The sequence below is a fragment of the Pelodiscus sinensis genome, chromosome 27 (assembly GCF_052426305.1).
Source record: "Pelodiscus sinensis isolate ZL-2025 chromosome 27, ASM5242630v1, whole genome shotgun sequence".
In the NCBI taxonomy this organism is placed as follows: Eukaryota; Metazoa; Chordata; order Testudines; family Trionychidae; genus Pelodiscus; species Pelodiscus sinensis.
Genome location: NC_143078.1, coordinates 11,465,292 through 11,480,772, shown reverse-complemented (window position 1 = coordinate 11,480,772; position 15,481 = coordinate 11,465,292). Strand labels below are relative to the sequence as shown.

Here is a 15,481-nt window from a genome sequence, read left to right as displayed (position 1 = left end):
CTCTGCCACACCTGCATGTAATAGGAGCTTCAGGGGATAGCCAAGTTCATCTGTTACAGAAAAACCCAACAAATGGTCTGGTAGCACTTTATAGACTAACAAAACATGGAGATGGGATCACGTGCCCACGAAAGCTCATGATCCCATCTCCATGTTTTGTTAGTCTATAAAATGCTACCAGACCATTTGTTGTTTTTTTCTGCATGTAATAGAGAGGGGAAGAGGGCGTAGATGCTGGAGCATTAGGAACGCATGGGGGACTGAAGCAGAAACATGGCTTGTAGCTTCACTCCAGTACGGTTACCTACCCCTAAATGTCCAGTATCAAAAGGGGGGGAATGGAAACACAGCCCCTCCCCTTGCAACAACTTTCCCACCCACACGGTGGACGCCACGCTGCCTAATTGCTTTCCCGTCTGGAGTCTGTGGGGTCCACAGGTGTTTGCTGCCATCCATCTACTCGCTGAGTCCAGCTGCAGCACTTTGCAAGACAGCTAGGTTGTGTGTTGCTGCATGGGGAGCACAGTTAATTAGTGCTGCCTTGCAGCCAGGAAACAAAAAAACGAGCAGCTTGCTCGGCCTCGGTAAGGTGTCTGGGAGCCGGGATTGCTCAGCCTGTTAACCAGGGTAGATGGGAGAGGGGGAAGTCTATTGCTTGTGACTTTAGGATTTGGTGCTGGAGATGCAGCCCTGGAGACTGAATCGATAGCTCCGAGGTAGTTATCTAGTCCTGTCTCAGGAGGGATGCTGCCCTTCTATCACCAGGCTGTGTAAAGTCGAATCAAGTAGCAGCCTGGGGCTTCAAATCCATCCCCTTGTTTGTCCTCAGTTTCCACCATGCCTATCCTATCCCAGCTGCAAAGCCGACACATGGATGTGAATAGCAGCTGTAACATGGTGGGAGCTGGAAGCTCCGTGAGCTTATTATTGATTATGTCTCTGTTTCTGCGTGTCTGGTGAGCTAATTGTTCTGATTGGAGGAAGGGCTGCAGCTGAGTCCCCCTTTTCTCTTCTCTGGTGGCTTTTATTATGTCTCCATTCCCTAGGTGGAGAATCTTTGGCAGGTATTATTTCTAGTTGCTTCAGGCCAAGAGAGTGGGGGGGGGGGGGGGGCGAGAGGGAACCAGACTGGGATCGGTCGCTAGCCAGCTTGATAACAAATTCACTGACACAGGGAACAATTTTTTCCTGACACGGCCAATTCGTTAATGACTCTGACGCTAAGGGCCCCAAAGGGAGGGGAACTTTGACTCTGCGAAAAACTCTCTGCCGAAGCAGAATTGCTTTATTTAAGGCTACGTCCGGCATGTTTAAATATTAAAGCCTGAGAAATAATGGATGATGTTAGCTTAGGTTGTAAGTGCCCCTTGTTTCCTGAAGACAAGTGGTTGTGGGCATGTGTGTGGGCGTGTGTGTGTGTGTGTGTGTTCTTCGCTGTGGATAATGTGGGGAAACCTCTTAAGAACTCCACAGGGGATGGGAAGAGATTAACCCCAATGCAGTTATTCCAGATTTACATGGTGTAGCTCAGAGCAGAATCTGACACTGACTCAATAGGGCTGCTGGTATAAATTGCCATTGCTCCGCTGACTTCAGCGGATGTCTGACCCTCCTGTATTACCACTTCTAAGATATATTTGAGATATATTATATTTATATATATTCTCTCAAATATATAGAACGGTTTGTTCAAGAATCCCTCTTAAACAGGAAGAGCCAGGACAACCAAATTTGGTATGCAGCTTCCTCTTATCATAACTTAAAGCAAGGTCAGGGTTTGGTTGTGCTAGGACAATGGGATGTTCCTTGAATGGGATTGTTTCTCATAAAACAGAAAGGGGAGGCTCTGCTATATAATGACCACATGGGGGCAGCAGGGAAAACAGGGACAGTTATACCATATAATGGCCACAGGGGGACAGCAAGAAAAATTGTTGTGAAGCCGTCCGAATCATTTTGTTCAGGAAATATCAAAACGAGATGTCTTGACATTTTGAAAACACTTCTCCCAATTTTAAAAAAAAAATCATTGTACAATTTTATCAAAAAATTGGCTTTAACAAAAGGCCATTTTGCATCAGAAAACTGTTGTGACAAAAATTTCCCAACCAGCCTGTTGTAAGCAAAACAAACCAAAAAAAGGAACAAATGTAAAGTCTCCGGGAGAGAGCACGGTGTGTCTTACTTCATAATACGCTGCAGCAGCGCTGAACAAAAATGGCTGCTGAGCTCAGGGGAAACTCTTAGAAAGGCAGAGGTGTGTGATGCAGCAAATGAAAGGCATCAAAGTTTTGCAAGTTTAGTAGGTCATTGGTGCTGTGTGGAGGTCACTTCAGCTACCACGGGGATGTGGCAGCAGCTGCATGTAAAATGCAGATGGGACGGCTCTTCTGTGCCAGTGAAACACCATCTCCCGGAATGGCTGGTCCCCCTTAACACAGGCTAGCTGACATGGCAGCTCCTAGCTTGCTGTGTTATGTGGTGAGTCCCTTGTAGTAACAGGAAGCTGTTTATTGAAACATTTGTATTAGGAGAGTTATAACAAATGGAGCACAACAGCTGTCCAGGGCTCAATTCAGCTGTTGGTCTAATTGAAAGCTGCAGGTTGACCCCTTATGCTTTGGAGAACTGGGTGTTTTGTAAGACAGGGATGACCCACATGCTAAATACCACAGACAGAACAGCCAGTGATACACCTGGAGGAACAGGAACTAGCCTCCCAAAGTTTTCCCCCACCAAATCACTCAGGCCTCTGCTGCCTAAGCTGTTGGAAATACTGCTCAGCTGGTAGCAATAACTGGTCTTTTATTTTCTGTGCAGGCTGGCCTCTGTAGAGGGTAACGTGTGCGTGTAACCCACTGGTCAGTGTATGCTACATGTCTCCCTTTGTGCTTGATCTATAGAGGATGCTGGTAGGCTGCCGTTCTCAGTATGCTAACCTGGCTCTTTGGCCCACTCTTTGGAGATATCCCCAGTCTGTGGGCCAAGATTATGGCTGTCACGCTAGGAGATCCCAAATGGCTTGCCAGCTGGCCCCTTTGGCTGGGTGAGGCCAAGTGTGGAACCAGCCAGTGCTGCTCCAAGCATCATCCAGTAGGAGGCGCTCAAGAGCGGCACTTCCCAGAGGTGCCTTGCGTATCCACAGCAAGTATACGAAGTAAAGTTTGTGGAAGGGCAGTTACTGAATCCTCAGGATGGTCTGGCTACCTCCCACCGTTGAGGGAAGAGCAGACTCTCAGCTTGCTTTTTCAAGTACAGAATCCCCACCAAGGAATCAGACAGACGCGCCTCCCTTCTTTGTGCTGCTGGTGTTTATTGTGGGTTGGTTTTTAATCCCTACGGTTCAACTTTACGAAGTCCTCACGCCGATACGTTGAGGTATGTATAAAATATGTACAGGAAAGCACTGCGAGAGCCATCCCGGCCTCTAGCGTTGGGCCGTGCTCCACGGCCAGGAGTGTGGGTGAAAGAGTGTTGCCTGTGTTCGAGGGCGAGGGGAGGGTCAGAAAACAGAACAATTTCCAAGTACATGAGCAAATATTTACAGGTTCCGAGACAAAAAATATATCTCCAGTGTCATCTCGAGGAGAGAGGGGTGAAGCAAAGCCCCCTCAGGCTCTATGTGTTATATTGATTTATAAGGACTAAATATATTGATTTTTCACGGGCTGTGCATCCGCCACAGCTGTGGCTGTGCAGAGCTCCGACTTTTACTTGTGTTGGCAAGGGGTCGCGGAGACAGCTCCAGCCATGGATTTGGCACTCCATGCTCTGTAGAGTTATGGAACGGCGCCTCTGACAGACCCCTGTGATCTAGAGTAAATGCCACTCAAATGAGGAGTCCATTCCAGGTGAGGAAAAAATCCAGTCAGTGCTTTTCCCAGGACTGTCCTAGTATTAAAGCAATGGAAGCAGATAGCTTAATGTATTTGGAGTAAATAGGAAATCCTGGGCTGGATTTCTCTGCCTGCCTGGAATGGATGCAGCTGGTGGGATGCACAAGTACTTACAGCTTCTAATAGGATTCGGTTGTCAGGATGGCTTATTAGAATGGGATTCCTTGAAAGAGCCATGAAAGGTAAGTAAGCGGGGTGGGAGGTTAAAAGCTGCGCCACCAAGGGCTGTTCAGTGATTGTAACACAACGGAAAACGCTGGTGTCTAAAGCTAAATCCTGATGCCACTGCACAGCAAAATCCCCGCTGATCGGAATGGGCCTGGGACTTGTCCCCCCCATGTCGTCACGCTTGTGGAGAGAGCAGACTACATCTACAGCTGGGCGAGGCTTTCCCAGTACTTTAGCCTGCAGCACTGAGAAAAATCCTGCTCGACGTGAGCGTGGGTCTGGCTTCAACCCAGTGGATGTCGTGCTCTGCCCCGCTGCATTGCATTTGCTTTGCTGGGAAAAGGTGCAGAGGGGAGGCGTGCTACCCCTCATGCAATCTCTCCAGGCCCATGCAAGCGCTTGGGCTGCGCCAGGCCAAGAAATAAGGTAACGTCCCTCCTGGCCACTCTGTGAGGAACCCAGAGGGAATGACAGGCCTCAGAAACATGCTAGGGAACTGCTGCATTCCACTGCAGCTTCTGACCAAGGAGGGAGCATAATGCCAGCAACCATGAGCTCAGGGGAGAATACTACGGGCGGATGTCCTCCAATCCTGCATCCGCTCACACGCACACGTTCACAGCTGCATGCATGCACGTGCTTGCACTAGTGTATGCGTGCACTCGTAAATGGGTACATATGGTCAATGATGGTATATGCTCACACCTACTCGGATCTCTACAGATACTCAGTTCACACACATGCACGAATGCATTAGGCGGGGGGGTTAAAGCTAACCCACGGTTTGCTCTCTCCACACTCTTCTGACCAGGCTGTCTTCCAGGAGCTGCATGAATGCTGAGCTGGACTTCCCCTCTTGCGCTGAATCATTTGCAGTGGTGCCTGAGAATAAATGCACCAAAACCTCCTGCAAATCTCTGACCATTGAGAGCTGTCGCATCTCTGCTAGCTCGTTTCCCATGCTAGCATGACTGTAAGAGAGCGCGGTAGCCAGAGCTGCTCCCGCTGAATGGTCATGGTCTGCTCTAGTGGGCTGAGAATGGGAGCCAGGATCTCCTGACTTTAATCCCAGCTCTGCCACTGACCCCTTCTGTGGCCTTGATCACATCACTTCACCTTGCCATCTCTGCAATGGGCATAGTGATGCCTCAGCCAATGGGGCATTATTTTAGAACTGGAGCAACAGCAGCATTGAAGCCGAGCTAAGAGTAATGCTGCTGGTGGTTTGTTCTGGTTCTAAAAGCACCCATCAAGCACCAGGTGCTGGACAACTTCCCCTCTGTTGTCGTATGTTACCACTGGGACTAGGTCACCCCATGTGTGACCCATGGGCAGTATGGCTCAAGGGGGCAGCTTTTGGGTTCACTCTCTTACCAAAACTCTTCAGCCCCTGCCACCTAAATCGCACTTTATTTCCTTAAATCTATGTGCACAAGGGGGCAGGAGGTGGTGAACAAGTGAGCGCCAAGGTGTCTGCACAAGTTGGTATTGTCTTTGCACGAGTGTGTGCAGCAGGGCATGCAAGGGTTTGTGTGTGAGGGCTCCAAATTCGTGATTTGATATTTGCACGGGCGGCTGCCTGCACAAGCGGTCTGCATATGCACCAGTGAGCCTGCATATGCACAAGTGTGCACAGCTATTTGCAAGGAGGGGCCACCTTCGGTACTGACCCCACTATTTTCACGGGGGAGGGCTCTCCTGTGCACACCTGAGCAGGTGTGAAATGTGATGATGGTGTACTAGGGAGTAATCGCATGAGACGAGACCAGAGGGTACGTGGGTGGGTCCGTTTCTACTTGATCCCGGAGCATGGCAGGTCCCCCAAGTTCCAACTGTTCGTGGTCTATGCTGGTGACACTTGACTGGAGGAGACGGAGGATACCTCGGTCTTGCTCTGGGATACGGTCGAGGAGACGTCGTCATCCCCAAAGGGGTTCTTGCCACAGCAGATGGTGGTGATCATGCAGTTACGGAACTGAAGGGAGAGAGCGAGCCGTGGCACCATTGTACCCTGCCGCCCGCCACGCTGGAGCCGTCCCTCAGACCACGAGACCAGGGGCACTTCACTGGGTTACATACAACCCCGTGCCTGAGAGGTGGTCCCCACCCCCCTGGGGGCGAAACGTGGCAGCTGTTCTAACCATGCAGGCAGCACTAAACAAACGAAGGCAGAAAGCGATGGGGGAACCGCATTCAACTGGCTTCTGTCCTGGGACCGGGGTGCGCTGAGGCAGGAGGGAGGGGCCTCTGCAGAGCTGCCGTGAGGCGCACGACTGAAATACCAAGAAGACGGTAGGCAGGCCTGCCCATGGGGCGTGCCCCAGGGCCCAGTGATTCTAAAGGGACTCAGTGGTGGTGCCCACTCCCGGGCCTTTTATGTCGCTGCAGGAGCATCGTGCAGCCTGGTCTGGGGGGCTGTAAGGGCTAGGGGGGCCAACATGGCATGCTCTGAGCAGTGCTGCCAGCTGGCTGCCCCTGGCTCTGCCCAGGACCGGCCCACGACATTTTGGCACCTGAGGCGGGGAGCTCAGATGATGCCCCCATGTCCCCTCGCTTGGGCCGAAACTTTGAAAGGTCTCAATTCTGCCTCCTTCCTGTTCTGCTCCTCTCATGGCCCTGCTCTGCTACCTACAGATGCACCAGCAGCAGACACAATTTTCTACACTCTGGGTCCTAGTGGCGCACCGCCCCCTCCCCCCACACTCTGGCACCTGAGGCGCCCACCTGAGTCCACCCCATGGTAGGGCCAGCCCTGGCTCCGCCCCTCCAGGAGCATGGACCCGCCCCCTGTGCCTTGCCCACAGGCTGTCTGCTGACTGGACGGGAGGATCAGGGGGCATTTGTAGAGCTGTATGGGGGGGAGGCGGAAGCAGAGTATTGGGGGTGCTGCAGGACGGGCCTGAGATGCATCGGCAGAGCTGAGTAGAGGGAGCCCGGGGTGGAATAGCCGGGGGACGCTGCAGGATAGGCCTGGTGCATTGGCGGGGGGCACAGAACTGCAAGAGCGGGAGATGCTCTCGGCCAGGTTCCACTCCTGAGAGAGGGGGCCTAGGACAGGAACAGCCTGGGCAGGGCAGGTTCCTCCCCCGTGCCCCGAGAGCCTCACCTGCTTGTTCATGAGGACGTAGATGATGGGGTTGTAGAGAGAGGAGCTCTTGGAGAAGAAGGCAGGCACTGACATAAGAGTAGCGGAGAAGTCCGCCCCCTTGTTGGTGAAGATCCAGAACGCCACCACGGCGTAGGGCGTCCAGGCCAAGAGGAAGCCCAGAACCATTAGGATCACCATGCGGGTCACCTCCCTCTCCGCCTTCTGGGTGCTCGCCGACTCCTGCTGCTGGGCCGCGGCCTGCGAGAGAGGGAGAGGGCAGTGAGTCAAGGAGCAAACTGCCGCTCCCTGAGCAAGCTAGAAAGAACTGACGTGGCTAGGGTCGGGGTACAGATCTCAACCCCTCTCCTAGGGAAGCTGCCCCCGGGCCTGAGGCCTTTCCATTCATATTGCATCATGCCCAGCATTGACCTAGACACGGCACAAGGGAGATCCGGGGGCAGACACCTGGTCCACGGCTCAGGACGCAGGCTGAGACTGGAGCACAGATTTACACCTACGCAGCACACTCCCACTAACCCGCTTACCTGCAGAAAGGAGGAGCTGAAAGGGGCACAGGCCTGTCTCTGATTTGTGCGTGCGGAGAGTCATCCCTCCTTTAGATCCCCCTTTGAGGCACTAAACCCCCTCACCACCCGCTGGCAACTTATGGACATAAAGTTTGATGCCTCTTTGCTAAGCCCCTGTCTCCAGATGTGCTGGGGGAGCGAGTGGCGCTAACACCAGTGGGCGAATCATAGATGCCGCAGCAAGAAGAGACCGCGGTGGTCATGGAGTCTGAGCTGGCCAAACGGGTGTGAGATTGCCTTGCCCATCAGACGGTGCTGCCCTGCCGGTGCTCCGAGAGAACCTGCGCTACGGCTGTGGAGCAATACCCTCTCCCTCCCTCTGCTCGTTGCCACGCTCTGCACCCCGTACCTCTCGGACTTTGCAGATGAGCTGCCCGTAGGAGAAGAAGATGATCACCACCGGGATGACGAAGTGGCCCATGAACATGTAGACCACGTAGGATTCGTTGTGGTAGTCGGGGTTGAGGGTGTAATAGTCAGGACCGCAGGAGCACTGCATGCCCTCGGGAATGTATCTGCCAAGCAAGAGCGCAAGCAAAGCAGAAGGGTTAGACCCTGCATGTCACAGGGGCGCCCGGGTGCAGCCTTCTGATGGGACTGGGTTGACACAGGTGAGGGGACCTAGACTCTCTGCCCCCAAGAGGGCTTGCCCATGGGCTGGAGAGTTTGGGGCTAAGCCAGCTTTTAATTACGAGAGGAACCCCACAGAAGAGCAAGCAGGTGATTCCGGTATAAAAGGGCCCAGGCATCGGCAGGCAGGGTGGGTGGGAGAAAGTAGCAGAGCCTGCCAGAGGAAGCCTGACAGGAAGACGCTCAGGACACAGGAGGTTAGGTGGCCCTGGCGCTGATGGAAGGTGCTTCTGCAGAGAGCACACAAGGCCCCGCTAGCGCCTGAGTGGGTGTTGAAGAAGGGAAGGTGAGCAAGTGTGTGTGTGTGTGTGTGTGTGTGTGTGTGTGTGTGTGTGTGTGTGTGTGTGTGTGTGTGTGTGTGTACTTCTGAGGGCTGGCTTTGGACAAACTCTTGTCGGGGTGGGTGTGTGTGTGTGTGTGTGTGTGTGCTTCTGAGGGCTGGCTTTGGACAAACTCTCTTGTCATCCTCAGAGGAAAAAGTGACTTAAAAGGCTGGTTGCAGACAGTTTATTTCTGTCCCTCCATGGCTGAGCATTAGGCTGTCCGATGCCACCTGCTCTTTCTCCTGCGGAGCAGAGATGACAGGGAGCCTCAATGCAGGTATCACCTCTGAGGTGTCGTGGATTCCCTGTTGTGGAGGGGTTGTGTCCCTGCCCATCTTGGCTAATAGCCATTGACAGACCTCTCGTTCGCGCTGGTTTAAATTTTTGTCTGTAGAATTCAATATAGAATAATTGTTTTCCTTAGGCTTTTCCAAGCATCCTACAGAATTCAGAAGAGAATTCTTTCCCCGCTGTTGGGTTTTTGTTCTAACTAGACCTATAGGGTGGATCTCTATAAACTCCCATAGGGCTTCAGAGTAATATTGGGCCAAGCTAGGATTGTGAACAGAGCTAACCAGACTCCAATTACACTTCTGTAGCATCCTGCTGGGTTCATCTCTAGTCAGTTCTTTAGTGCACAGCCATAAAGAGAGAGATTTAGGGATGGGGGACCCAAACTAAAACCCCTTCTGAAATCTCTTAGGGTATGTCTACACTACCCTGCTAGTTCGAACTAGCGGGGTAATGTATGCATACCGAACGTGCAAATGAAGCCCGGGATTTGAATTTCCCGGGCTTCATTTGCATAAGCCGGCCGGCGCCATTTTTAAATGCCGGCTTGTTCGAACCCCGTGCCGCGCGGCTACACGCGGCACGGGCTAGATAGTTCGAACTAGCAAGCCATTCCGAACTATCTGTACGCCTCGTTCCACGAGGTGGTGAGCAACTATCTAGCCCGTGCCGCGTGTAGCTGCGCTGCACGGGGTTCGAACAAGCCGGCATTTAAAAATGGCGCCGGCCGGCTTATGCAAATGAAGCCCGGGAAATTCAAATCCCGGGCTTCATTTGCACGTTCGGTATGCATACATTACCCCGCTAGTTTGAACTAGCGGGGTAGTGTAGACATACCCTTAGTGTGTCAGGTTTGGGGTTCCTATGACTCAAAAGCAGCTTTGTTGCTTTAATAGCTCATGTCCTGATCCCGGCAGAGTTCTAAGTAAATTTGCTCCAGCAGGTAGCCCTCTTGACTCGCTGCCTGGAGTACATGCAAGTCCTTTTCAGGATCAGGTGCCAATCAGCAGGAGGGCCAAGGTGAGGCTAGACAGTTTGCCTGTGCTGCAGGGGAAATGATGAGTGAACTCACGTGGAAGACACTAGATTGACAGCGTGAGTCCCGTGTTTATCTACAGAGCTTATACGGTGGAAGCTGAGCAGGTCGGACAGATATTTACCAGGGATGATCTAGACAGTGCTGGATCCTGCCATGAGGGCAGGGGACTGGACTTGATGACCTCTCGAGGTCCCTTCCAGTTCTAGTGTTCTGTGATTCTGAAGCCTTGCAAGCTCTGTGTTCTGTGTTTCAGTCCTGACTGCCCCGCTCCCACCCAACATGCTATCTGGGCTCAACGTCAAACGATGGTACCCACACTACCTGCAATCTTCATCTTAATCCATTGGCTTCACTGGGACTGACTGTCCTAGATAACGGTTAGCCCCTTGAGCTGCCGTTGCAGGATTGGGCCCCTCTGAATTCGGCTGAAGCTAAGGAAGCCTGCCATGATTGCTGGAGCAGGGATGAGCGTGTGTCTGGCTGGCAATGTTCCCTCTCATTTTTCTCCCCATGTGCAGATTTTTTTCCATCTGTGTGTGGAATAATTTTATGTGCACTGAGGCAGGTGTGAATGTGCACCACCAGTAGAAACAAACACCCTGGTTGTGGGCGCTCTGCTAATCAGCTGGGCAACGTTGGGGATCTCTCCTGAGCAGCCGCACACATCACAGCTGTTTGATGGAGGGCAGCAGGTGGCCTCCCGCCTTAGACACTTGCGTTATGAGCAGCCTGTGCTTGCTCCGAGCTCACAAGCAAGAACAGAGACTCGGTCCACTCATTGCGTGGAGAGCTTGGGCTCCTGTTTCCCTTCCTGATCAGGGTGGTGAGCAACGAGCACGTGGGTCTGTATTTTGCCACGGCAAGTTCTTCCCTTCTATAGCTGGGCTTTCTGAATAGAACAGCTCGGGGCAGGTGCTGGAGGAGGTTGCAGTGTCCGAGCAGAACTCTGCACGGGACTCAGGACTAGTACAGCAGGCAGGGATGTGGGGCCAAAATGAAACACGTCGGCAGAGCTGGGGTGAAACCCAGGACTGGAATCACAGAGACACAAACAGTCAGGACTGAGGTGGTGGATGAGCAGTGCTGCGTGTGGGGCATCTAGGACACGAATAGCTACAGGGGCTGTAGGGGAGGATGGAGGAGCTGTGTAAGGGATGCTTAGGGGCGTGCGGTTATGTTTTCAGGAAGGCTCTCGAAGCACAGAGTGATCCTGCTCTCGTGGCTGGCGTAAATCAGGAGTGAGTCTATTTAAGTCAATGGCATTACACCAATATAAACCCAGCGCATGCAGATTAGGGGCAGACCCCTAATTGCTGCTGTCTTTCAAGTGCTCATGCATAGGGGGCGGATGTGAGTATTTCCACAGTGGTATTTAGCCAGAGGGCTGTAAATGCTGTCTGCATTGCGTATCACTCACCTGGACCAGCCAAACAGGGGTGGAGCAGCACAGGAAAAGGCCATGACCCAGGTAAAACTGATGCCCATCAAGGCATGGGTGGCAGAGAAGCGGAAGTTGCCCATGGGCTTACAAACCACGATATAACGCTCTATCGCCAGGACGACCAGCGACCACAAGGCAACCTGACCTGGGGGAGAAAGAGAGAGAGAGCAATCTAACATGAGTGTGCTGTTAAAGATCTCAGGGTCTGACCTGCTCTTGTGTGAACAGAACGGAAGCGTGACCTAGTGGGTACAGCACAGGACCAGGAGTTAGGGTTGAACTGGACCTGGTCCCCTGCAGCCTCCCCGTCTCCCTGGGCTGGAGCAGTCTGCTTTTACAGCGCCTGAGCAGTCTGCACTCAAGAGCCAATTTAAGCTTCTAAAAGTGTCTTCTTTCGGGTCCTGGTCATTTGTCATTCCCTGAAGTCAAGGGGCCAAGCCTCAAGCTGGTGTAAGGAAGCACGGCTCAAGGGGTGAACCTTCCCTTCCTCTATTTCTGAACCAGTCTCTAACTGGTGTGAGTGTTCCCACCACAGGCGAAGGCGCCCAGGCCAGGGCTGGCGTGTTTATCTGTCAAAGGATAATCAAACCTCAGGGGATTAGGAGTGGTTAGCCTGTGCCATAAGCCTGTTAATGCCCCCAGCGTGTGCTTATCTGCTGATCGCTACCTCCCCCCCCCCTTTGGCTTTCATGAAGAACGGTAGCTCTTTCTGCTTCCCTTTTGTGTGAACTTTCTTCTTTCTTTCCCCCCACAGTTGGGATCCTCCTTGTTCCTGGCGGGTGACAAATTGGGCAGCCTGGATAAGAGGGAGAGCCTGAAAGAGCATGAAAGGTTAGAAGCTATTGCCAGGGACCAAGAGGAGGCCTTTTCACTGAAGGAATTAGCGATCACATTCATGGCCCTTAATTCTCCCTAATAGAGATCTTGCCCCTGTTTCAGGCTGACATAGACTGGATTAATTGAGTCTCCTGGCAGCAGGAATATTCCCATTGCCTCAAATGTGTACAGGAGTGTCAATCACCCAGGGACCTTTTAAATTGTGTTGTCTTATTTTAAAGCCTGATTGCAAACAGTTCCCTGCAAGAATCAACTCTCTGGGCAGCATTCCGTTCAGTTTTGTCACCGGGTCTCATCGCTGTGGGCTGGCTGGAGGAGCACAGAGATGTCCAATCACTTCATGCAGCTTGGAAATGGACTTTTTTTTTTTGCCAGCAGTGGTGCCCTGGAGAGTCGATCGCCATCCTGCCCACAGGAGTGAAACCCACACGCGTGCTGAGATCAGCTGGGTTTGAAAGCTCAGAATGGCCACTGAAAAAATTCTGTGCCGTTTGCGTGGCTCCGCTCAGAAATAGGGACTGAGCCCTGTTTCCAGTCCTTGATACCGACCATATCCTCTCTTCCCTTATTGAGAGCAACCACATCTTCAACTGTAATCAACAATAAACCCTCCTTCTGCTGCCAGACTTAGCCCTTTCCTCCTCTTTCAGAAGCACCAAACTCCTCCAACCCAGGGGGACTCCTTTCCCTTCCCAAATACAGATGGGATTGTTCTATCCTTCACTGATACCGATTGGATGTCCCTTCTCCCAAATACTGACGTGGTCCTTCTCTGACATAAAAACCTGCCCTTCCAGCAATACTGCTGTAAGATGCATTCCTTAGACCACTGGCTTTACATAAAGCTTAGAGCATCTTCCTCGGCGACTTAGGGACAGTTTTGCTCCAAGAGCTCTTACAGTGGTAGCAAACACGTTTATGTTTTGGTACCTCGGGACAGGCCTGCGGATGGATATCTTCTCTTTCTCCAACAGCATGGGGGAAGTTTCCCATTCCAAAAGCACAGCTCTAAGGGCAGGTCAACCCTTTGGACCCTTTTAGTCCTCATCCCTTCTGCTGAGGCTGCGAACAGTTAATGTTGGTTGGGATGCTGCCTGTCTCCTGGCCCACCTGCCCATTTGACCCAGGCTGCGGACTCCCCTACAGTACTAAGGTCTGGCTGGATGTGGTGTGATCAGCATAGCCCAGGAGGGAAAAGCCATCATGTGAAGGGGCCGTATTCAAACTTGTGCAGCCGCCTTCAGGGACTCGGTTCTGTACGTGTGTGTTCCTAGCAGCGCTAAGCCAGATGCCTCCAGGTCAGACCGTGGAAGGAAGAGTTGTTTTCAGTCGGGCTGGATACCAGTGAGTGTTGAAAGTGACCTCCTGGGTCACCCCCGTCGTCTGCACGATATTCAGAAGGGCTCATTCTGAACAGTGCTGGAGGCTAGTTCAGGGACCAGTTTCCAGGTTAATCTCAAGCTGTTCTTGCCGTTGTGTGGACCCTCGCGATGGGCTCAAACCCAGCCCTTTCCAGTTCAAACATCCCTGAACTTTGGTTCCTGGATCCTTAGCTGTACTGTGCAGTTTGGGCTGATTTCTTATCACCGCCCTTTCTGAAATGCCTGGGATGGTTGCAGGCATTGGAGGCTTGCGTGATCATTTTTAAATGCCCCCAATCTATTTTGGGCTTGGCTTATCACGTGTCCGTGTGCCGCACTGATGTGTGAGGAGGTAGCATGGCCATTTCATTCCACTACATGGTACCTTTGCATTGCAAGGCAACCTTACCCTTAAGGGAGCACCGTAGTGGGCTGATGCCACAAGGAGCATATCTACACCGAATTTAGGGGCTGTGATCAGTGTTCCCTATAAGCTGTGTGCTTGGGTGGCCACCCCCAAGAGATTCAAATGCTGCTAATTAGCAAAGCAGAGTGCCCACAACCATCCAGAGCCGGCAGCATGTGTTTCTACTGGAGGTGCACATCAGCATGTGCCTTGGTGCACATAAAATTATTCTGCACATGAATGGAAAAAATTAGAGAGAACTTTGGCTGTGATTGGAGCACACATTGACATACTCAAAGGAGCTTTAATCTAGCTAGCTCAGGCACCAGAACAGTGATGCCGCAGCAGCACGGGGCTGTACAAACCAACCCAGAATCCCAGGTAATGGCTTGCGGGCCTACCCTGTGCTGAAAGGTGCCCTGCATTGGCTTCGCTATTCCGGTAGCCAAGCTAGCTAGATTAAAGCTAGCTTCTGTTGGGATTTGTCTACATGTGCTGCCATGTGGACATACTCTGAGAGAGCCCACTGGTGCAGCCAGGAATGTTTCATGGGAAGAAGCTCAGACATTCACATTGAATGCAAGATGACATGCTTCCAGCTGGAAATAAAACCGGGGCAAACTCAGATCTTCTCCTCCTTTAGCCAGGCAAATGCCAGCATCATTCCCCCTTCCCTGCACGCCCTCCGCTACCCTCCTCCCCGAGCTCTTACCTCCCAGCGTGGCAAAGAAGCCTTCCACAGCACAGCCCGTGGGCCCGAAGATAAAGTAGCCGTTCCAGGCCGTGTAGAAGGTGACGGTGAAGCCAAAGCAAGCCATAAAGAGATCAGCCACCGCCAGGTTGACCAGGATGTAGTTGAGCGGCTGCCGCAGCTTCTTATGCTTAAAAGTGACAAGGAGCGTCAGGAGGTTGATGGGGAGCCCGGTGAAGATGAGGAAGAAGATGTAGCAGCACACGATTCGGTACTTCCAGGGTTCAGCTAGGTAATACTGTGGGTACTCAAAGGGACTCCGCACCAGCCCTGTTTTGTTGGAGAGCGGCACATAAAAATTGATTCCTTCTGTCCCGTTCATCCTTCTGTTATTTTAGCAGCTGCTCTTTATTATTTAATTTTCTTTTTTTTAAAAACAAATTAATTTTATTCTCAACCTCAGTTAAAAAAAAAATTGAAATTCCCCCCCACCCCCCCAAACAAAAATCTTGAAGTGAATGCAGAGCTGGTGTGTGGTCCCTCATCTACATCCCAGGGCTGGCAGCGCCAGGATCCATCGGGGGTTTTTATACCCTTCGCCCACTTCTGCGGGTGTGGAGGAGCAAGTGAGGGTGGGAGGGGAGGATTAGGGTCTAAGGCTAAGTTTGTATGACAAGGGCAACGGGATTGAGAGGGGTTGATGGTTTAAGCACCTTTTAAGCG

At 52.1% G+C, this 15,481-nt stretch overlaps 2 protein-coding genes across 3 annotated transcripts in view; one reads left to right on the top strand and one right to left on the bottom strand.

Moving 5' to 3' along the window:
• MLN (motilin) overlaps nucleotides 1–15,481 on the top strand; it is a 69,013-nt gene that overhangs the window by 15,200 nt on the left and 38,332 nt on the right. The window contains exon 1 of one of the 2 annotated variants that reach the window (XM_075909999.2): nucleotides 10,731–10,864. The exons of the other annotated variant lie outside the window; for it this stretch is intronic. The gene's annotated coding sequence lies outside the window, so the exon portion shown is untranslated. Of the gene's footprint in view, nucleotides 1–10,730; nucleotides 10,865–15,481 lie in introns of those variants that run through there. 2 annotated transcript variants of the gene reach the window in all.
• Nucleotides 5,508–15,140, bottom strand: LOC102448403 (blue-sensitive opsin). Its single transcript, XM_006119345.5, has 5 exons — nucleotides 14,780–15,140; nucleotides 11,440–11,608; nucleotides 8,089–8,254; nucleotides 7,171–7,410; nucleotides 5,508–6,039 (listed from the first exon to the last, which is right to left on the bottom strand). The coding sequence occupies exons 1-5, from the start codon at nucleotides 15,138–15,140 to the stop codon at nucleotides 5,908–5,910; spliced, it is 1,068 nt and encodes a 355-aa protein (XP_006119407.1). The 3' UTR covers nucleotides 5,508–5,907.

Coding starts and splice junctions, on each gene's coding strand:
- LOC102448403 (XM_006119345.5), bottom strand. CDS start 15,140: ATGAACGGGACAGAAGGAATCAATTTTTATGTGCCGCTCTCCAACAAA. Junction 8,255..11,439: donor CCCCTGTTTGGCTGGTCCAG/GTGAGTGATACG, acceptor CTTGCTTGGCAG/ATACATTCCCGAGGGCATGC. Junction 6,040..7,170: donor ACGTCCTCATGAACAAGCAG/GTGAGGCTCTCG, acceptor CTCTCCCTTCAG/TTCCGTAACTGCATGATCAC.